Source organism: Pseudorca crassidens, chromosome 2 (genome assembly GCF_039906515.1).
Source record: "Pseudorca crassidens isolate mPseCra1 chromosome 2, mPseCra1.hap1, whole genome shotgun sequence".
In the NCBI taxonomy this organism is placed as follows: domain Eukaryota; kingdom Metazoa; phylum Chordata; class Mammalia; order Artiodactyla; family Delphinidae; genus Pseudorca; species Pseudorca crassidens.
The window spans coordinates 120,198,491-120,221,673 of NC_090297.1; the positions used below are offsets into that span (position 1 = coordinate 120,198,491).

The window sequence follows — 23,183 nt, forward strand, 5'->3', positions numbered from 1 at the left end:
TGAAGTGAGCACTTTAGAGCTGGGATGTACCAGGCGGCCGGCTGCTCCTGAGAGGAACACACTTGGCTGGCCTGTCTTCCATTTGCAGTCCTCTCAGCCACGGACTGAATGCATCCTAGATGCCCTGGAGCCATCACAGAACATTGGGAGCCACATTTCTGAGCGGCTTTCAGCCCAAGTTATTCCACTCAAGGCAGATACGTGGCCAGACAAGCAGGCTGCAGGCAGGTGCACCTCTTCCAATGAGTGGTCTCCTTAGAGTGGCCTTTCTTTAACCGAGTGAGGGTCTTTGTCTAAAAGAGTACAGAGACTGGACCTGCCACTTCCTTGCTGTGTGATCTTGACTGGGTGACTTCATTTAGAGAAGCTGTTTCCTCATCCACAGACTACAGCAGTGGTTTTTGAGCTCAGAGAGTGTGTATGGCGGGGGGTGGCAAGGTTGAGTAAGAAGGCTTCATATCTCCCACCTCTAGTTCACCAGACCTGTTTTTATTTGACATGTAATGGCTTCCAAACATACTTTCACTTGAAAGAAAGACTTTATGGCTTTTTAAAAAATCATTAAACAGATGATCTTTAAGGTCTGTTCTAGCTCTAACATTTGCAATTCTTATTATCAAAGTATTCTCTGTAAAAATGCAAGCATCTGAAAGGATAATAATTTGGTTATCAAGCACTACCTGGGCAGGAATTATCAGGGACAGAACCCAGGTCAGGCAGCTGGGTCAGGAGAGGAGAAAGAGGCGGGAGCCTTCCAAAGGTAGGGCCTGCTTCGGGGTCGAGCCAACAGATATCACACTTAACAAATGCAGCATTAAACACACACACAGACACACACACACACTCAGAAAAACGTGATCTAGATCATTCTGTCTGAAAGCTGCATAAATATCTTCTCAATTATATATTTGGTGTTTTGGGAAATTGTTCACTCCACTTAGATACTCCCCAGGGAAGGGACTGAGTCTTAAACATTTTTTAGATCTCCAGTGCTTAGTGCAATGAATGATCGTTGAAATGAACTTCTCTAGAACCTTTCAACAACAAAGTACACACGCCTGAACCAATGATCACACAGTTGCATAATATATATCACCTAGGTGTATGATATAGCACCTAGGTATAATAATAATATTAATAACACCACCTTATTGCCATAGAGTATCATAAGTGCTTAAGCAGTGATTTTCCAAATCCACATCTCCTTTGATATTCATAAAAAATCCCTGTAGGGTAATCAGGGCAAAATGTGTTACCCCACAATAGAGGAAAGGGAACTGAGATAAATATAAGTTAAAGTGGTTTGCAAAAGTTTACCCAGTTCCTGCCTCCAGAGTATCAGTTCATTTCTCTTTATTCCTCAAGACTGAAAATCCAACAAGAGTTAAAAAAAAAAAAGAAGCTCAAACACCGGGAAGACAGAGCACAGAACGAGACACCCCCCCCCCCCCGCTGCCCCCACACTGAGCGCTTCCCTTCACCCTCAAATTGCACTTACCCTAGACCCAGGTCACACAAGGCACATGTTTCCCGGACAAGTCCCACTCAGCCTCAATCCTGGGCAAGAAAGGCAGGATGCATAGGAATCGTCTATCCAGAGTGTCCAGAGTCCAGCTCACCGTGGCTAACACTAAGAGCACTAGATATCATGTGTTATCTAGTTAATTGGGCAAAGTGTCACTGCCGTGTGGCTCCAGAACCCAAGCCCCAACGCCGCTCAGCTTCACCAGTGCTGGCAAGCTTAATATAGCTCCCAAAGCCAAACTTGGCCTTGGCCTCTGCACACAGCCCAGTTGGCCAGGACCAAAGCTTTCAGCTGACCTTTCAACCCCAATCCCTCTGTACAGACATATGGTCCAGGAATAGCGGCCCTGCCACTCACATGGCTGTGAAGCTGAATTTATTGGCCAGGTTTGGCTCAATTAGACTGGAGTGTGGTGGCTAAAAGCAGGCTTGGAGGGCCAGTGCCCTGCCCCTTCCCCACCCACAAGCCCTGACACTGGTCATTACCTCACCCTGTCTTATTTCTTCCTGATACAATGATTGCCATTTGAAACTACCTGGTGTATTCATTTCGTTTTTGTCTGTCTTGCCTGCTACAGTGTAATTGCCATGAAAGTACAGGCTTATTTAGTGCTTTGCCCCAGAACCTAGGGCGGTATCACATAGTGCCTGATACGGAGTAGATCCTGCTAAATAGTTATTTGAATGAATGTGAATGTCCTTTGCAAAATTTCACTTTTGTCCCAGAACTTCCACCTCTCTTTCTGTCTCTAACCTATTGACTTTGACCTGCCTTCCTGGCATCTGTTCACATGAATGAAAATGAATAAACCAATCTCTTCAAGTCCCACATTCTAAAGGGTATGGCATCAGCCGCTCTGCCGATGACAGTGGGTGAGGGTGGCATAGAGCCATGTCCCTCCCCACCACTGTCTGGTCCCCACTCATCCGAGCGGTTGACATCTGGAACACACAACCGGAAGTTCACAGGGCCCTTTCCTATGCTCCCTTCGGTTCTGCCCCTACACCTTCGACAGCACGTACAACGTGGCAATTTATCTGCGTGATGTGGCACATCCCCCACGAGACTCCTTGGGAGCACCGATTATTCATCTTTTAATCCTTGGCAGCCAACAGGAAGATCCTGGGGTCACTGGTTAAGTCAGAATACAAGACAGCAGTGGGCAAACGCAGCATCATAAAGATTGAGTGGGGATGTGGAGATCTGGGGTGTAACCCTGGCTCTGCTGTGACTGGTGGTGTGAGGTTGGACACATCACCTGAGCCCACTGAGCCTATGTGGGCTGAAGGACTTAGAACTAGTGGTTCTCAGCTGGGCAGGGGTGGGGCAGTTAGAATCCTCTGTGGGAGTTTTACAACCCACACAAGGGCCAAAATATGGGATAAGGGAGAAATGTGTACTCTGAAAAAGATCCTACAGGTGAGAGCCATTAGATTACAAATTGGGGTTCAAAGTGCTGGCCAAATGGGACCCACAGAAGTACTCTGCTTGGCCCGTGGAGTACTTAAAGTCTTTGAATTTGAACGGCTTCAGGGTATGAGGGCAGCTTTGTACAGACCACACCAGGCTCATTCACCTACCTGTGTTACCTGCCTGGCCCCTGGCTCCTGCAATCCCTACACTAGATGATCGCTAAGGTCTTCTCCAGATTCTCTAATCCATAGATGAAAAAATTACTGAAGTCCTTACCGGCTGTAAAATTCTATGACTCCACATGGCTTTGCTTTCAGACTCTGAGCACATGAAATGTCTTGGAAGGCACTCTAGGGATAGTCTCTGAAGTTCTCTTTGTAGCAGTAAGAAATGCTAACACAGTGGGAGTCCTGCCTCTTCTTAGAACTACAAATTCAAAGGAGGCTACAGGACCTACTAATTCTGCTGCTAGATGTCTTGAGGGACCCTGGCCCAATAGTGAGATACCAGAATAGGGAGAGAGGAGAGTCTGGTAGATAAGATCATTGCTCCTAATTCTTCATATCCTTTGCATTGTGTCTTTGTAGTTCCTCCCAATGAAACAGGCACAAACTATTCCCCTGTCCCACCAATGTTGGAGTTGGTCACACAATTTTCTTAGGCCAATAGGATATTAATGGACATGATGTGAGCAGAGACTTCACTGTATTTTCCTGATTTGGTTTAGACTTTCGCATTCCTGGGAGATACCTTGAGAAAAGCATGCCCCAAGAAGCTGCCGCTTCTTTAGTCTGGGGCATGAGGAGCTGACCTGCACCCAGGCTGCAGCCTAGCCCAGCTCACCCACCATCTGAAACAGAGCCTTCCTAGCCAACACATAAACTTGTGAGTAAGAAAAAAACGTGTATTTTTGTATACCGTGGCAATATGGGGATTGTTTGTCATGCAGCATCATTACAGCAATAACTGACCACTACAAGAAGGGAAGGTTGATAATCTCAGTGTGACATTGCTAGAAGGAAGTACACAGCATCTGGCCATCCTGTAGCTTCCTCAGAGCAACAATGTAGTATCTACCATGGATATACATCCTTGCCTCTCTTGTAGCAAAAGGCACTAGGAATTAAAGTGAGGGTTGTTTTTTTTCCCCCGAGTCTCCATAATCTTTACCTCTATCTCAGAGATAGCGTGTAGGTAACACAGTCTGCCTGTTTGCCTATTTATCCGTGTGCCACATCTGCCTATTTGCCCTCTCAACCGTAAGCTCCTGGAGAGCAAAGACCACATCCTGATCATTTCGGTATCCCCTATAGCAGGGGTCCTCATCCGGTGGGGCCCCAGACTGGTACTGGTCCACTGCCTGTTAGGAACCTGGCCGCACAGCAGGAGGTGAGCGGTGGGCGAGTGAGTAAAGCTTCATCTGCCGCTCCCCACTGCTCGCATTACCGCTGAACCATCCCCCCGTTCCCCACCCCTCCCACCCCCCGATCCGTGTAAAAATTGTCTTCCACGAAACCTGTCCCTAGTGCCAAAAAGGTTGGGGACTGCTGCCCTATAGCATGTCATAGAGCACTGGGCACTTCACTGACTCGAAAAATACCCAGTATTGAGAAGAATCAAGGGGGTCCACCCCATGGAAGACAAACAGGCCTGAGAGACACTGAAATCACAGCCAGGGCTGAACCATTGAAACCACAGGGGTGGCTCCCTTTCAGCCACAGTTTTCTGGACCATGAGGCATCATCAGTTCTCTGGGGCTGCTCTGCCTGAGGGCACACTCAATGAAGGCCCTGCAGGAGAGAAGTCTGCAGAGACAACCCAATCCCTTTGCAAGCATGCACTAAGCACCTGCCGAGTGCTGCCTCTGTGCCAGGATGAAACTATTTAGGATGTCTGGAAAGACGCTGGAGAGGACAGACAGACACCTACCTGAGAGCTGGGCGGGGCAACCAAATTGATTCCTGGAGGGGCTGCAAGAGCTCCTGAGGGTGGGCCCATGGCAGAAGTGATGACTCGATATGGAGAGCCCAGGGCATTGAGGGGGGTCCCCACTGCACTCAGAGTCCGTGGGGCACTCACTGGGGTGTCAGTGTAGCTGGGGTGGCTGTCCATGGGCTTCCCTGTGGACAAGGCTGCCGACGGGCTCATGGACGTGGAGCCAGAGTGGCCGGGGGAGCCTGTAAGGAGAAGATCAAAGGTGATGAGAGGCTATGAGAACACAGGGATGGCACACTAGGACAGAGCTCCCTCCTTTTGTTTCCTATATCCTTCCCCTCCTTCCAGCCACACCTGCACACCTGTGAACTCCCGCAGCTGGTAGAATAAAGGCAAGCAAAGAGCAGAAAGGGGAAAGGGCCTGCTGAAATACTCATTGATGTGCCAGTCCTCTGGTGCACCACATGACATTCACCTTGAATTGTGTCAGATCAACAGCCAGGGCCACAGGGGCATAGCCCACATGTCCCTGGGCCTGGGTGACTGTGACCTGAGCCAGCCAGACAGGGAAGGTGAGTCAATACCAAACCCCCAGTTGGGGGATGGAGTGAGCAGGTGTCCAGGCTGCTCCAGAATTCCCTGCCTCAAATTCCTATTGCTCTGAGAACTGGGGCAGGGCTGAACCTATAAAGTCGGGAGAAATTCATTCATTCATATGTAATGAGCATCTATTAAGGTGCAGGAACTACACCAGGTGCTAGGGATTCAGAACCGAAGGGAACACAGCTCCTGCCGTCGGGAACACATTCCGTAATGACCACGGGGAAGGCAGAGACTGTTATCATGCCCTTGATGGCCAGTAGCTTTTGCAGCTTTATGCCCATAAGGTTCCTGTCCTGCCGATCTCTTGGAAGGTTAATCAGTGCTCAGGGAAGAAGACTCAGGATGCTTGGGCATGGCTCAATGGCCACAGAGGCCCAGGAAGCGCAGCCAGGACTGCCCAGAGTGTTTCTGCCTCCGGGGATAGGGAGCTGCGGCCACAAGTGTCTATGAAATGGGCTCTGGGCAGATGGTACCTGGTACCATTTTCCCCAGATAAGTTGAGCCCAAGTTTAGCTGCAACTCAAGATGAAAGAAAAGAAGGGTGCCCCACTGTCATCTCAGGAGCTTGTCATGGAACATTCTCTCCAGAAGAGAGGAGCTGTGAGCCTGAGCGTCTGCAACAGCAGAGGAGAGACTGGGAAAATAACAGAGAAGCCCACCCTAAATCACAGCGCCACTGCCCTGTGTGGCTGGCATTGCAAGAACAGATTCAAAGGAACCATGTGTTAGGCCCCACCACAGCACCCATGCTGTCCTCGTGGATGGGACATGAGAGGATTAAGGGGAGAGATGGTCAGTAAGCATGGTTTGCTGGAGAAACCATCCAATTCTCTCCCCTTCCTACTGGAGCCCAACACCACGCCAGGCAGATAGGATGGTGAAGGGAGTAAGTCACGTGCCTGACCTTAGGTGGTTCACTGTTGGTTCAAGGAATATCTCTTGAGTGCCTTCTACATGCAGAGAAGGCACTGCATGTCTTAAGCCTTTCGGAGACCTCAGTAGCACTGAGCATAGTATTAGGAACAGAATTTAGGGAGGGAGGTACTCTCTTCACGTTCTGGAGGGAAGCGTGGGGCATCAGAGGTATAACTGTGCAGCTATTCTTAACCATAAATGTCCCACTAGAAAAATGTCAACCTGGAGTTGCCCTTGGAGCATCTGCTAACTTAGTTAAGGTCTACTTATGGAGAGGACGGTCACTCCCATGTCTGAGGAGCCTGTGCCCTTCTAGTGATTCCACCTAAGAGTTTCAGCCTATCGGGTGTCTTGTCTCATAAACAGATGAATCCCAATCATGATCTTTTAAGTACCACAACTGAGGTGAACCAAATGCTCTGGGTCCACAGAGTAGTGGTAAAGGTGTTTAAATGAACAAGTGAGACACTTCTTATGTGTCCTGAATAGGCAATTTCCATACATTAACTCATTTTATCCTGATAATAGGCCTATGAGTATCATCTGAGCCTTTTTTTGTTTTTTGTGTGTGTGTGTGTTTTTTTTTTTTTGCGGTATGCGGGCCTCTCACTGTTGTGGCCTCTCCCATTGCGGAGCACAGGCTCCGGACGCGCAGGCTCAGCGGCCATGGCTCACGGGCCCAGCCGCTCCGCGGCATGTGGGATCCTCCCAGACTGTGGCATGAACCCATGTCCCCTGCATCAGTAGGCGGACTCTCAACCACTGTGCCACCAGGGAAGGCCCTCATCTCAACCTTTTACAGATGAGACCACTTAGGCTCAGTCTCACCCCCATGCTGCTCCCAGTTCCGGGATGACTTACCCCCACTTCCTTTGTCTAGCAAGTTCTGATTCATCTTTCAAGGTCTAACTCAAGTATCACCGCCTCCAGGAAGTCTTCCCTGGTATTCCTACTCTGGTTTAATGCCCTTTTCTGTTTTGTAAGTAACAGCTTGTGTATTTCCTTGTATTTTCCACTAAATTTAGAGGGGAAAAAAGTGTCTGTTTATGTATCCTCACCACTAGCACTGTACCGGCATTAGCCGGGAAATAAGCGGCAGAGCCTGGATTCAAACTGTCAATCTGAAGCCTGTGCTCTCTCCTGTGTGCTCTGTCAAGGATAGCAGAGATGATTCAGAGAGCCATCATATCACAAAGTACAAGGTAACTCAATTATGAAATGATCTCATGCTGAAAGTTCATCTGAAGAAGAGAGAAGGGGGCACCTTCCAAGAACTCAAGACAGAAAAAACAAAAATCTTCCCAGACGGTCACTGATTAGAAAGAACAATTTTAGACTCTTCTGAGGCGCTGGAAGTCTGTGACATTTAAAGAGGCCAATGTACACCTTGAGCCTGTTACTAAGATAACATGTGACAGGTGAGTTAGGAGCCAGCCCGACTTGATGGGCAAGGAGCCGTGAACTCGGCAGGGATGACAGCTGTCCTTCCCCACAGCCAAGCCGTCTGAGGGAAACCGACTTTCCCTTCCAGCGTCGGCTTTCCAAAAATGGACCAAAGGGCCCTGCATATTCTGTTTTAATTGGATCTCAGAAACTATGCCTTTCATTTCTATATCCCCAAGGTAAAGCCCAGTACCTTACACCAGGCTCAGAGCTATGGGACAGACGGGAACAAGATTTTCCTTCACACATTCATCAACCTGAGAGTTCCCAAGGTGTGGAAACTGCAACACCAGTGGTAAGGGACATTTTAGGTCGTGTTTTAAGCGGTATGTAGGCAAACCTTTTGAAAATATTAATAGTTTTATATTCATTTTCACTGTCTCCTATTTACAGCAAGTGACTCTGCTTCCGTTTTTTATATAAAATGATGTTCCTCAAAATTGCTATTTAAGTTTTCAAAAGAAAAGTAAATTGACCTCAGAACACTTCTAAGTACAAGAACACATGTTCGATATCATGAAAATAGTATGCAAAGGTATGATGTTTAAGAAACATGAACTGTGCAAAATATAAAAATATGGACTTGGGGAAATTCACAAATTGCTTCCAGAATAAAATGGTATGTGAGAGAGATTTAAAAGTACATTGTTTTTATTATATTTAATAATAATATAAATTAAGACAATCAGAATATGGCTTGACTCCTCAGTGATGACAATGGTATATTGCTGAGATAGAATTAAACACAGTTAAAGTTTGATTTACAATGGCCTTTAAAATGTGGTTTGTTTCTGTTGAGTCAAAGACCCAGAAGAGATGGGCTACTTTATAACCGTATTTTTTAAAGTAAAATTCCAAAAGACAAATACATCTTACACAAATGCATTTTGGTTCTTTGCCTCTCACAATGACCCAGCGTTTCTTAGAAATAACAGCCTTGCTTTTAGAAAAGGTGGAAAACAATGCCTATAATGACAAAAGTTTCTCAATGGAAAATTAATCCATTCTCCCAAATAGACTCTAAAGCATACCTGTCCATGACATTTTTATCAGTCTCTTTCACTCTCACTCCTTTTTTTTTCATAGCCATGTGGGAATTACAGCTAGCACAAGTTTTCCAGAAGCCTGGGTTCTAGTCCAAATCCGAAGTCAAGTTTTTCTCTAATGCTTCTCCCTGGCTCCTCTGCAGAGGCTGGGAGCCCAGTTCTCCAGCCTCTGCAGCCCATCAGCCTTGCTCGCTCCCTGACCACACACCCTCCTGATCCCTGTCAGCCTCTCACACCATGCCCACTGTCAGATGCCCAGGAAATACACAAAATCCGTACTCTGCAGAGTTCACTCTCTTAGCATAGCCATGATTTTTATAGAAATTAACTCATCTGATGGGAGAGGACTTTCTCAGGGGCTTCTCTTCTCTCCTGGTGACTGAAGAAGCGCCTTTCGTATTCCCGGGCCTTATTCTCCCCGGTAAGGAGTCAGCACACAATGGCTTCTAAGATCCCTTCCAATGCTGCTCCATGCACATTGAGGTAGGTAGCACATGGCTCACTGGCATCTAAAAGAAGTGCAGGTGGTGGTCTGCAATGGTCTGAGTCTGGACCACTTGCTAAGGGGCCCCTGTCATCATCAGCTGGACCATGTTAGCCCTTCAGGCTGTTTGGGATTCCAGACTGCACTTTGAGATGCTGCTGGTGTCACCAGGAAGCAAAGCTCTTTAGAAATCTGCAGGGTGCATACACTCTATTGATTTCCGAAGCCTGTGTGTGCATTGTATGGGCATTAGGGGTGCAGTCTATGTGGATTACAAGCCTCTGAAGCCCAAAAGTCCTAGGCTGGATTGAGGTTGTACCACTTTCCAGTCACATAAAGTTGAGCCAGGAACTGGACCTCTCTCATCCACAGTTTCCTCAGCCATAAATGGAGACATGCATACCTATCTCAGGGCTGCTAAGAGCATCTGAGACGACTGGCCCAGTGGTAGCAGCTGCAATTACTTACCATACTGTAAAAGTGGTGAGGGAGACCTGAGTCTGGCTTGAATACCATTGTAGAAGATTATGTAAGTAAAGGGTTTAACCCAAGCCATGTCAATAGTAAGTGCTGTGTTAAGGATTGTCTCTACCATACACTAGTACGTACATACCCGTTGTTTATAGTATTAGTCACTCCTCTGAGCACAGAGTGCCCCTCCATTATCCCAGCCACCCCAACCCTTCCCCTAGGACCCTCGAGATCTCCCCAGAATCCATCCCAGCACAAAGATATCCTCCATGCTAACTTCCATTCTGAGTACCTGGTGACCTACTGCCTGTCACATATTTTAAATTTCACCACGATTATCATTGTGGTATCTAGCACCGTGCCTGGAACATGCTAGATGCTCAAAAAATATTTGTTGCCTAATCAATGAATGGAATAGATTTTTTTGGTTAATTAGTGTATACAACTATATATAGAGTTCATCAATAGAAATTATTTGCATAAGAAATCTATGTCCCTGATGGTTTACCAAATCCAAAATCCCTGCAATCTCTAGACAACAAATTGCATGTGTGTGTTGAGGGGGTACTTATTGAGAAAGAGAAGCCCAGGTACTTAGAACTACAGAATTCTTACCAAGGCAAGGAAGTTGCTTGGCAACCTTATCCTCAGCCAATAAACGTAAAATGTTAAGCATGAGTCTTTCTAATTGGCTAGACAAGAGAACAAATGGCTTGGTGCTCCACCCCTTTCCTGCTGTACCTGGGTAGAGAATTCACTGTCCCAGCTTCAGGATGGAATGGAAACTTATGATGAATCATTGATAATGGTTAATACCCATCCACAGGGAAGGGGACAGAGGCAAAAACTTGCTATTTCTAAGAGTCAGAACTCTCCATTTGAAGTCCAGGGAACATCACAGGGCCCTACCCCACTCTACTCTCTGTCACGGTGGGCACAATCTCACACCCGATCTGCCTCCTTTTCTCCAATGGAGGAATGTAGTACATAAGCCTAAGAATCATAGAATATTCAGAAACCTGGCCTGTTCTTCCTAGTTGAAGGGAAACTTGCTCACACAGCCTTTCCCAGCTTGGCTTGTAATACACAGACAGGCTGCAAGAGAGGTAGGCCAGGGTCTGCCGTATGAAGACACTTAACTGACACTTAAATTTTATCTCCTCTACTAAGTAACAACAACAGATAATATTTATTAAGCAATTGCCATGAGCCAGACATGGTTCTAAACACTTTACAGATATTGACTCATCTCATCCCTACAAATTCCTTTGAGGTTACCAACTCTCACCCCAATTGTACAAATGCAAAAACTGGGGGACAGAGAAATTAAATAACTTGCCCAAGAGAACATGGCTAGTAAATTATACAAGTGGCATTCGATTCTAGGGGAAAAGCAGCAGACCTGGATTTTAATCCCAGCCCCACCATATACTATACTAGGTGTGCAGCTACTTATCGCAGTTACTTAGGACCACTCTTCCATCAAGCCTCCCTGGACCCAATTTCTGTCCCCAACTCTGCCCTTCCTAACCCGACTCATGGCCTCTCTCAGGACTTTGACCTGGTACTTTCTTTTTTTTTTTTTTTTAATTTTTATTGGAGTATAGTTGACTTACAATGTTGTGTTAGTTTCAGGTGTACAGCAAAGTGAATCCGTTGTACATATACATATATCCCCTCTTTTTTCGATCCTTTTCCCATACAGGTCATTACAGAGTATTGAGTAGAGTTCCCTGCGCTATACAGCAGGTCCTTATTAGTGATCTATTTTATACATAGTGGTCTGTAGATGACCTGGCACTTTCTGACTAGAACACTTCCCATCTGCCTCCAGCCTCTCACATCAAACACAAGCTCTGGTTTCCTTCATCAGGGGTCCCAGCTCAGCCTAACCTTTTCCTCCCTCTTTCTTCCACAGAAGGGATACTCAGATGCCAGGGGCTGTCTAATATGCGTTTCTTATATTTAAACTGCTGTGGCATTTTCAAAACCCTTTCACACACACATCAGAGCCGCACGGCCACCCTGAGACCGGATGGGAAGGTATTTTAGAGGCACTGAGCTCCACATTTTAACAGATGTGGACACCAAGATATTAGTTCTCAGGGAGTGAGAAGAAGTAGAGGCTGTATCTCTTAACAGGAAGCTTTCTCTGCTACCAATGTCCTTTCTGGCTTTCTTGATGGGGAAAATGAAGAAACGTGATGGAAGTGGCTAGCGAGCTGTGGGAGAAGAGGCATTCCTTCTGCCCCCGAGGCTCAGCCCCCTTGGCCTCTCAGCAGGAATAAGAGAACACAGCAGCTGATAGGCTGACACGGCTGTGTGCAGCCCTGGCCAACTGGTCAGCCTTTCTGGGCTCACACAGGGTAGCTCTGCCTGATTCCTGCAGTCCCCAAAGGAGAGCTGGCTGGCTGTTCAGGGTAGGGGCTGGAGGTTCCTTCTTCTAGTGCCTGGAGAAGGGGGAGGGGGAGATTGGCATCCTCCACTCCCCCCTCCATCCCTCCCTTCTCCCTCCACCCCACCCCCTCCCCTAAAACCTGTAATGATGGAGGTAGTGAAAAGCAGGCAAAGATTAATAATCAGCCTCATTATTACCAGCATTATATATAATTATAGCAAAACCTCACTCATTTGGATCAATTGAGAGGAAAATCAGTCTAAATTCATGACAAGTTGGCAGATTACTTTTAAATTACGATTTTAATACTTCTAAGTAACACACGTGAAGAGTTTGTTCTTCAAGTACCACAAGCTAATGGTTATTAAGTGGGGATTTTATAAAATCTGCTTTAAAAGACTCTTTTGTAATTAACACTCCGTTAATATGCTAATGGGGTTCCTACTATGCTTGCTTTTTAAATTGCTCGAAAAACGATGTAACGTAAAGAGGCTCAACACTTCTACAATCTTAGTTGCTTAACAAACCTTTTTTGTTATTTTTTCATGAATGAGCAAATACAAACTAGCTCCTGCCATGATCAGTTTAATCACCATTCCAAATTAATTCTGTCATAAATTAATAAGGCCATATTGTTTTGGGGTAGAAACCAGACTTTCAGGACTTGAAGAACCACCTTATTTTATAGAAGAGAAACTAATCCCAGAGAAGTTGCATGACTAGGTCGAGGCCACACAGGACAAAAACACTGGGTCTTCTGCTCCCAGGTCCAAGCTTATTCCATCCACTACATACTGCCTTACATTCATAAAACTCTTTATAATTATCTGCTGTGTATTTCCATATCAGTTATTGGTTCCGTCAGTCAAAAAATATTTGTTGAGCGCCTACTGTGTGCCAGGCTCTGTGCTAGACACTACGGATATAGCAGTCCCTTGGAGGCCACTGTCTGTTCCATTCAAGCTTCAAACTGACTCAGAAGAGTTGGAAGGGCAGAAATTATCCCCATTAGGCAGATTAGAAAACTGAGGTTCAGAATGATAAAGTGACATTTTCAAGTGCTTATTGTGAATTACTAGAGACCTAGAATCTGAGTTTAGCATTATTTCTGTCAACCTTCCTACACGTAATTAACGGCATTTGGCCTGCAAACCAGCCTTCCCACCCAGGACCAAATTTGAACTTCTCTGGTACAGATGGATATTGTGCCATCCCTAACACATTCGAGGCACCAGAGGGTACTGGAGCAGGGTCTCCACCAACTAGGACAGGCTGTCTGACCCTTTAAACAAGTTCCATGCACTGATACACCATGTACCAGCCCATCCACCAAGACAAATGCCAGAAAGTGCTCCAGGCATTTGCTGAGGGTGCCTCCCTCTCACCCCTTGTTCCTGAAGTCCTTGAACACCAGTTCTGCCCACACCCAGCTCTTGAATCCATGACCTCAATCCCTTTCTCTGTCTATATAGGCTTCTTGTACATATGTGCTCTCCCTAGCCTCTCAATATGGACTGTCTTCTAAAGACAGCAGTTGTCTTAAAATACAGCAAACCATATCCCTAGTGCAATGTTACCATTGGGTAATGGACATGGTATTATTTGTTCTCAGGTTCCAGGTACCTAAATTCCTTGAATCTATTCACTTAACTTCAGCCCCAAGAAACGTTTCCAGGAATAATTCATCTCTAACTGTTCTGCAGACTTCAGAGCTTGTAACTGGTTTATATACTCCTTCAGGGCAGAGGATGGGTCTTAGTTCTCGGTGTCCCACACAATTCTTGCACAAGCCAGATGCTGAGACAAGGTGTGCTAAATGAATGATTGACAGGCATTCCCGGAGCAGTCTGGATATACTTTCCCTCCTGAAGATCTCTAACCTTTGCTCTGCTCCCCATGTCACTGGGGCTGAGAAAACATAGGTACCGTGAGCCCCAAGCCTTCCAAGGGACTGCTTCCTCATGACACTAGTGACCAGCCGAAGGAGGGACAAAAGAGATACTGAGTCACAGAAATGAAACTCAGGCAACCAGCCTAGAAGAAACAGCCCAACATATTTATTAAACACTTTCTTTGCCGCTCCTCTTTTAGTAAATGCTTTTTTAACCAAAGATCACAAGCTTTTCCATTTTTTAGGTTCAGATGCTGAATTCTGAAATCCCATCAGGAATTTGAGTTTGGTCTTCAACCTAGAATCGCTTGCTCTCTCCCTCACCCCTTTCTCAGTTACAGTATCTGATAAGGGAGCCAAGGGCCCCAGGGTATGCAAACTGAAATTGGGGAAACTCAGGGGAACATGACTCGTTAAGAACACTGGCCTGGGGCGAAGGTATCCTGAAGATTATAGGGATGGGAGGTCCCAGGTCACTGCTCTGTTTCTGCTGGATCTCATGAGTGTCTGCCCTGGAATAACTCGTTAAAATACAATTTTCTGTAACTGGCACAGAATCGATGGCTTCTTTACTTCATTTTGTCAGCCTCTCCTACTGCACAGTCTGACATTTTAAGAACAGGCATACCTCCTCTAAGAAAAACCTACATACAAAATTTTAGCTGAACTTACTACCATAGTCTCCAACTTTTCTGAAGTAGGAAAGAGAAATGAACTTTTACTGTGTGTTTACAATTATCCAGGCTTTATTTTATTGAACCCCTATACTGTGGAAAGTTAACCCTGACCCTGTGTAGTTGGTAGTACTGTTATTTTACCAAAGTGTTGGGGGAGGGCTCTCTGTGGCTTAGCTTCCCTCTACTCTTCTTTCTGCCACCCCAGCTGGCTCCCGAGGGGGCTCAGGGGAACCCAGTTTGAAGACCGTAAACAGCCACAGGTCCTGGGCAAGCCCCACCTTCTTTCCCAAGTGTCCTCATCTGTAACTGAGGGGTCAGAACGGATGAGCAGCAAGTCCTTTTTCTAGCTTTAAAGATTGACCCAGCAAACCCACTACTGGGCATATACCCTGAGAAAACCATGATTCAAAAAGAGTCATGTACCAAAATGTTCATTGCAGCTCTATTTACAATAGCCCGGAGATGGAAACAACCTAAGTGCCCATCATCGGATGAATGGATAAAGAAGATGTGGCACATATATACAATGGAATATTACTCAGCCATAAAAATAAACGAAACTGAGCTATTTGTAATGAGGTGGATAGACCTAGAGTCTGTCATACAGAGTGAAGTAAGTCAGAAAGAAAAAGACCAATACCGTATGCTAACACATATATATAGAATTTAAGGAAAAAAATGTCATGAAGAACATAGGGGTAAGACAGGAATAAAGACGCAGACCTACTGGAGAATGGACTTGAGGATATGGGGAGGGGGGAAGGGTGAGCTGTGACAAAGTGAGAGAGTGACATGGACATATATACACTACCAAACGTAAAATAGATAGCTAGTGGGAAGCAGCCGCATAGCACAGGGATATCAGCTCCGTGCTTTGTGACCGCCTGGAGGGGTGGGATAGGGAGGGTGGGAGGGTGGCAGATGCAAGAGGGAAGAGATATGGGAACATATGTATATGTAAAACTGATTCACTTTGTTATACAGCAGAAACTAACACACCATTGTAAAGCAATTATACCCCAATAAAGATGTTAAAAAAAAAAAAGATTCAGCTCTTGCAGGGAAGGGAAGGGGTGCAGGGAAGTTATTTAGAGGTAGTGCTGTTAATCACGCTAACTGGGGGACAATCAGAAACAGTAATGAAACTTCTCTGGAATGATCCCCTAGGGGTTGGCAAACATACTCAACAGGGCACATCCCTGTGCATTAGCTTATGCGTTTGACCACAGCTGCTTCCCCATCACAACAGATCTGAGCAGTTGTGGAAGACACTATAGCCAGCCAAGACTAAAATGTTTACCATCTGGCCCTGTAGAGGAGAAGTTTGCCAACCTCCACCCTAAAATACAAAATCAAGTTCCATGTATTAAAATCAAGTGAGGTTCACCTGGAAATTGCACAGGCTCCGGACGCGCAGGCTCAGCGGCCATGGCTCACGGGCCAGCCGCTCCGTGGCATGTGGGATCTTCCCGGACCGGGGAATGAACCCGTGTCCCCTGCATCGGCAGGCAGACTCTCAACCACTGCGCCACCAGGGAAGCCCTGGAAATTTTTTTGACCTTTGTCTTATTAGCACCTTTGATGGCTCAGTCCCCTGCCCCCACCCCTGTCATTTTATTCATTTGCTGCAAGTATGCATATTCAAGAAGAAGCATTATGATCCCTAAATAAGTTGTGAAGAGCACAGAGTAAGAACTGAATATGTTAATTGTTGTTCTTATACATAATTCACCCATTTGGGGTGGATCTGGGACTCCACACACCCGCCCCCCTCCACCTCCTCTCCACCCTTCCCACCCCCTCTGCCTTCCCCAGCAAGCAGCCAGCGATATGCACAGTGTAGGGTTAAGCGCAACACTCCTGACATCTGCCCGGATTTGGGTCCTGGGTCCACTCCTTACCAGCTGGGTGATCTTGGGCAGGTTACCCAACTTCCTTGTGGCTCGACGTTTCTGTCAGTAAAAATGGGGACAGGGATAACAATGGTACCTTACCTCCTAGGGTCCTTGAGAATATTAAATGAGACGGGGCATGTAATGCCCTTGGAAGAGGGCTTGGCACATGGAAGGTGTCTAATAAACGTCAGCTATTATTTTCACTCTTTTGAGAAAATCATTGAACCAAGACCTGGGTCAATCTCATGAAAGCCACCCAAACCCAGGCATTCTAGAACGTTCACTTCTTAGATTCCCTGGGCCTCTGTGTTTTCTACTTTCAAATAAGAGGAGAAAATAGCAGCTTCCTCTGGGAGCCCTGGCATCCCAGCCACCCAACTCTGGTGGCTAAATTCTCTGCAGATACAGAAGCTACATAATGAAGGGAAGGAAGAGGTGGAGAAGTTTGATTACCCTTTGCATAATTTCTTCCCCCAGTTGCTATTCAGCTCTCTATCTCTTGGTAAGATTGTAAATGTTTCAGAAGATAGTTTATACTGAATATGTTCCTTCCTAAATGTCGTAAACAGTTATTCCTTCCTACATAAACCCTAACCACTTACATCCATGGTAGGTCCCTATTAGCCACCCACACATTTGTTGGAGGGGAAAAATATGTTCTGGCGCGCGCACATACATACACACCCTCCTCCCACATCCTCATATTGCCCTCCACACACACACACACACACACACACACACACACACACACACACACACACACACACGCACCTCCAACTCAACCCTTCCTCTATGGTTATTCTTAGGTGAGAAGGGGAGTATTCTACACAGATGGTCAGAGTCTGTAGGGCAGGACTCTTGCAAATCAGTAGGGCCCCAGAAGAAGCCAGCAGTTAATTGTCCAGAGGCCACCATTGCTCTTGAGTGACTGCTAACCTATCCTGCGCTTTATTCCTCAAGGCCAGGCTACTGTGTCTGCAACCATTGGGCAGTACCGTGACTGGCTTAGGGCTCTTCACCCCCTCAAGGCGGGCACTGCGGCCTTAGCTCCCTGCAGCAAGTCTGTGGCCCACAGAAGCCGTGAGAGGCAACTCAGCACGTCCTGGACTCTGGAGCCAGACTCCCTGCATTCAAAGCCTTGGCTGTGCCATTTTCCAGCTATGGGACCTTAAAAGAAGTTACTGAACTTTGAAATGCCTCAGTTTCCTCGCTGATAAAAGGAATGTGATACTATTAGTAATAGTACCTACTCACTGTGTTGTCATGAGGATTAAATAAGATAATACTAGTGAAGTGTTTACAATGGTAGCTGTAAGCGCTACTGCGTGCTTGTTAAATGAAACAAGAGAAGTCCCCTCTCCCCTGATCTCCTTCTCACCCTGAGGATTACCGCACAATTGGACGGGGGGGATTACAGGCTTTGTTTTGCCATCTTCTTAGAGGCAGCAACTGTCTCATCCAGGCAAACAAATCTCTTACTGGGCAGCTGGCAAAGCCAGGACTTGGCAGAAAAGGAGAAGAAAAGGGCTCTCACCTCATCACATGGCAGGGCCCAGAGTTGGGAGAGTGGGCACGCTGGTGGGGCTGCTGCAACCCAACTAGTCCCCACTCTGTGGCCACTTTGACCAGTGTCTTGTTCACAGATGGGGGGAAGACCTGATATCTGGTAAGCACAGCCCAGATGCAAACCTCAGGTGTTGTTTCCCAAGGGTGACATTGCTTCCCTAGAGCTCCTCACAAATCCCAGGAGCCCTCTGTGGTTCCATTTGCTAATATGTAAAAGAGCAGGGGTTATACACTAGATCACTTCATATGTGTGGCACAACTCGCTGCGTTTGGGCAAAGGTGGTGAGAGGCTGCAGGTAATTTCTGCTCTCATCCTCAGGTTTCCCCAGTGCCTATGGGTGGGTCCTCCTCCTTCCTTCCCTCCCTCCCTCACCACTGCAAGTTCTCATGAAGACCTCCATTTTCAAGGGGTCCCTGTCCTTTGCTCAGTGTTTCTGCCTCTTAGCTGGCAAAAGCAAACAAAATGGAAAACCTCAGCAGAACTATACAAAATAATTGTTCTCCTCCCTCAGGAATGGGGAGGAAAAGAAGCATCAGGGGGAGATGTTTCAACAGCCTAGATTATCCTTTCTCCTCCCACCCCTCATGTTATATCAGCCTACTTCTTCCATGGTCCAGCCAATTGTGTTTCCTTTTATCTGAAACCTAATTACACTAAATACCAGAGCTCACACAATTATGAAAATTTAAACCAGCAACGTATGTGGGTCTTCATGGATTCAATTTTATTTCCCCAGATTCCTAATTCATTATTCTACAGTAATGTTTGATTTTTAGATTAATTTGCATTTTAGTACTTGAACAAAATGGAGGGGATGAAAATATTAACTTTTACTAAATACCACATATACAGACAACACTCTATAGCTGCTTTTTCAAGCATTTGCACGTTTAATGCTCACATCCATGATCTGAGGATGGGATGTTAAACTTCGTTTTAGAGACGAGGCTTAGAGAGGTTCAATAACTTGCCTAAGGTCACACAGCTAGTAAGTGAAAACCTAGAAACCAAACTCAGTTCTGTCTCTCTCTCTCTCTCTTTCTGTGTGTGTGTGTGAGGGGCTTTTCCGGAAGGGCTCTCCCCCTCCACTCCACATAACCTTAAACTATTCCTGCCTTTATTGAGGCCTCAGTTTACACATCTATAATATAAGAGGGCTAAGATGCTCTTTGAGGTCCCTTAGGAGGTTACCGTCCCAAGATTCCAGCCAGCAGCCCCCAGCGAATTCTGGACTAGATCTTCTTTCTCCAGACTTTCTCTCCCTACATTTGTCCACCTTCAATCCTTTTATTCACCCCAACTGTCGCAGAGGGTCTCCTTGGCAGTCATGAAGCCATAACCTCACAGACCTCAGGGGTCCCAAGAATTTCATGGATAAGCACGTTCTTCAGACAACTGAACTCAGAGGGAAAAGGAAAAAGTACTTCTCGGTTGTGAATGGGACCAAGATGGGAGCTGAAAAGGCTTTTCACACCCAGGACCCAACTGTAAACTGGAGATCAGATGTCCAGGTCACAGCCTTGGCCACCACTCTCAACGGGTCATGTCACAAGACTGGCCCCAAGAGCTTCAGCATTACCACCTCCAGGATGTGTGTCCATGGCCCCCCACCCGCTGTGTCCAAGTGGCAACCTCCTCCTGCAACAGATAGGGCACATGCCATGCAGTATTACAATCTGTCTGGGTAATAACAAGCTTGCCCGGTCCAAATAGTAGAGACTACATCTCACGCACATCTGTATTACCAGTGCCTAACTCCATGCTTGGCCCACAAAACCACCCAATGTACCCCAAATGAATCAGCAAACCCCCTGGCTTAATGACTCCAGGACAGGGACCCCATCCACTGGCCTTGTCCCACCACACCGTATAGAGGGGACTGCCCAGAGGGGTAGGCGAGCTTTCCCCCAAGCCTTCAGATGAATGGCCTATGACCCACAGGAGGTGGGGAGAGCAGGGACTTTTCAGTTCTCAAGACCTGACAAGAGTTTCTGCTTTGTCTTGCCTGCCAGCATCCGCGGGGCCAAAGCTCTCCCCTTTGGCTCCCAAGAACCCGACCTATACGCCACCAGCTGCCAAGTGAGAGGCCAGTTGGTCAGCTGTTGTTTCCACGTATCCAAAGCTGTGCAACTGTACTGCTTCTGTCACCGAATGGAAGGAGCCTTGGGACCAAAGTGCCTGGGTGTGAAGGCAGCCCCCGGGAAGTGCCGCCCAGCTGCGCTGCCTGGCTTGGCAACTTGGAGCTCCAGCTCGCCTGTTTTCTGCTATGAGGACCTGGACCACCCAGACCCTCCACCCACTCCCAGATTCCGACTGATGGCAGCGACCCTGGAAATGGAATTGGGGGCAGCGGCAGGGGAGGGGTCAAGAGGCTATTAGCAAATCAAAAGGGGAGAAAACAGAGGAAGGAGAACGGGGTGGCAAATTAAAGTGCTATGTTTTCTTTTTTTAAAAATGCAATTCTAAGGAAATCTGCTTTTAAATAAAACAATCAGTCCCTTGTTATGAAGTATCCCAGGGACCCTTAATATAGGCAAAACCTTTTTAGTCACATTTTTTTTTTCCGCCTGGCAAGTTGGATAATAGGTACCTCCTAGTAATTTCCCCTACCTTTTCCACTCTTCACACCCACGCAAACACACCGGGTTATAACAATGCACTTAGTCTACCTTTGTCTCAGACATATTCCCAAGCATGTGGGTTGAGGCTCTCCTTAGAATATCCCCATATCCTCCCATCCGTTCACTCATTCTGATGTACAAACAGATCCTCACCTACGGACCATTCTCTCCCCCTCTCTCGCTCCCTCCCTCTCCCGGCCCCTGTCCCTCTCTCATGCACACACACACACTCACACACTCACACGGAAACACACTATATATGCCTATAAACATATATGCTCTCCTACTTCAACCCTAATCCAGTTATCCGGATCTCCCCATCTCCGCTCCGTCTCTCCAGACGGTCCCCACGGTGAAGCCATGTGAAATACCCACCTCCGAAGCCTGTGGGAAACTTCATGAAGTGAGAATAATTTCCGTACATGTTGACTCTTCAGTTCATAATCCTCCCGGGCGCGTCTGCTCAATCGCTCGGCCTCTCCCGGCTCCCGAGCGCAGCCGGGCTCCCTTCAACTTGGGCTAGCAAGAGTGGTCATCGCTTCCTACCAGCCCGGGCAGCTCGGGCTGGGCCAGCCCTCTGGGATTAGTCAGGAATCTGCCTCTCGATCTGAGAGTCCACATCGTGCGTTGAGCCGGCGGTGGCGGCAGCAGCTGGTGCCTGTCAGTAATCACGCATAATACCGCCGCCGCTGCCGCCACTGCCACACTGCCACCGCCGCGCTGCCGCTGGAGATCCTGTTGCTAGTTTGATTAAGTCGGGGCTGGGCTGCTGCGTGCGACTCTTCCACCTTCCGGCTGGTCCCCAGAGGTCCCCACCGGTGGTGGCACAATCTATTATCTGGGAAGCCAATCGATGTGTGACCGCCCCAGAGTAGGTCAGGACAGAGGAGGGGGAAGTGGCCGGGCGGGGGAGTGTGTGGGGGTGTGACTCTTTAGGTGCCTTTTCTTTACTTGCAGCCCCCAAAATCAATGGGGTTTTATTAAAATGCATTTTCTCACTGCGGCTTCTATCTATCCAATGCACTTGGTATTTGATCTGGGAAAGGCGGTGGGGATAGGGGCCAAGAGGGAACAGAGCCCTTTCATAAACACAAGATTGGCCAAGTGTGAGAGGCCATCCTCAGCTTTGGAAAACTAAACGAGAGTGGCCCTTAGATCTGGGGTGGGCCCCTCCTGTTCTGGTGGCCGGAAGCATTTGTCTGTGCTCTAAAGGTAGAAGCTTGACAAAGGCAGTTAGAAGCCAGAGCTCGCTGACACAGAAAATATACAGGTAGGAAAGACAAATGGGGTGGTCCTTCTCTGATATTTCACTGGACAGATGCATTTACCTTACATACCACTGTCATCAGGCCACCTGTTCAAAAAGCACCATTGAGTCCTCAGTGGCACAGAGACTCTTGGGTGCAACCAACCCACAGATGAAAAAGCCTAAGCATCCCTTTGATGTTTGGATCTACTATACAGCTTTCCTGACAAGCCACTGCTCCACCTATACTTGAATACCTCCAATAATGGGGAGCTCACTACCATTTCATTCTATTCCATTTCTGGACAGCTCTTACCATGAGAAAGTTTTTTTATTAAGCTGAAATCTGTCTCCTCCCCGCCACTTCTGCCCACAGGTTCTAGGCTACTCCTTGGAGCCACACAGAGAAACCTGTGCAGTCTTTCACAGTAGGATCTTCTGCAAAGTCAGAGATAACTCTCCCAAGCCCATAGTCTACCTTCTCCGGGCATTCTGGCCTCTTTTATTCATTCCACATATCACCAACTGTTCAAGACTATTCACAGCCTATCCTTTTTCTATGAATATACTTCAATTTACAGAGATTCCCTTATGGTAGGGAAGGGGGTAGGCCAGACTTGGATACAATACTCCAGATATGGTCCAAATCTTCTTGTGCTGTATGTACTGGCAGGGCAATGGGAGTGCTATCAGCACGCCCTCCAGGGGTCAGAGTCATGGACTAAGCTCTGAGAGGCTGAAACAAAGATGAGAGGTTTTCTCCTGATGCAGCATGGCTGATAGTCAGAGAGGCAGTCAAATCAGGTCCCCATGGGGAAAAATACCCCAAGATTCACATGCTAGGAGAACCCAGAACAAAAACTGAGAATAAAGGGCAAGAGGCAGGAACAAAGTCAGGATGACAATGGGGGAAGAGGCCAAGATGGACGCCAGAGCAAAAGCAGGTCAGGAAGGAGGAAGAAAGATCAGGCCGTCACTGTGAAAAGTCTCGGTGACTGGAGCTCGCCTGGCTAGTCACTGGTCTCATAGCATCAGCTGAGAACCAGCATGGAC

General features: G+C 47.1%; 1 protein-coding gene across 3 annotated transcripts in view; it reads right to left on the minus strand.

Annotated features, from left to right (window-relative positions):
- Positions 1–21,691, minus strand: part of RXRG (retinoid X receptor gamma) — a 44,390-nt gene extending 22,699 nt beyond the window's left edge. Inside the window, exons 1-3 of one of the 3 annotated variants that reach the window (XM_067728498.1) lie at positions 21,260–21,690; positions 16,703–16,753; positions 4,868–5,115 (exon numbers count right to left, since the gene is read on the minus strand). In XM_067728498.1, the coding sequence (XP_067584599.1) occupies positions 4,868–5,086 (219 nt within the window). In that variant the 5' untranslated portion in view covers positions 5,087–5,115; positions 16,703–16,753; positions 21,260–21,690. Of the gene's footprint in view, positions 1–1,498; positions 1,698–4,867; positions 5,116–16,702; positions 16,754–21,259 lie in introns of those variants that run through there. The other 2 variants (XM_067728497.1, XM_067728499.1) reach the window with 2 other exon arrangements.
- Between the last annotated feature and the right edge of the window lie 1,492 nt (positions 21,692–23,183).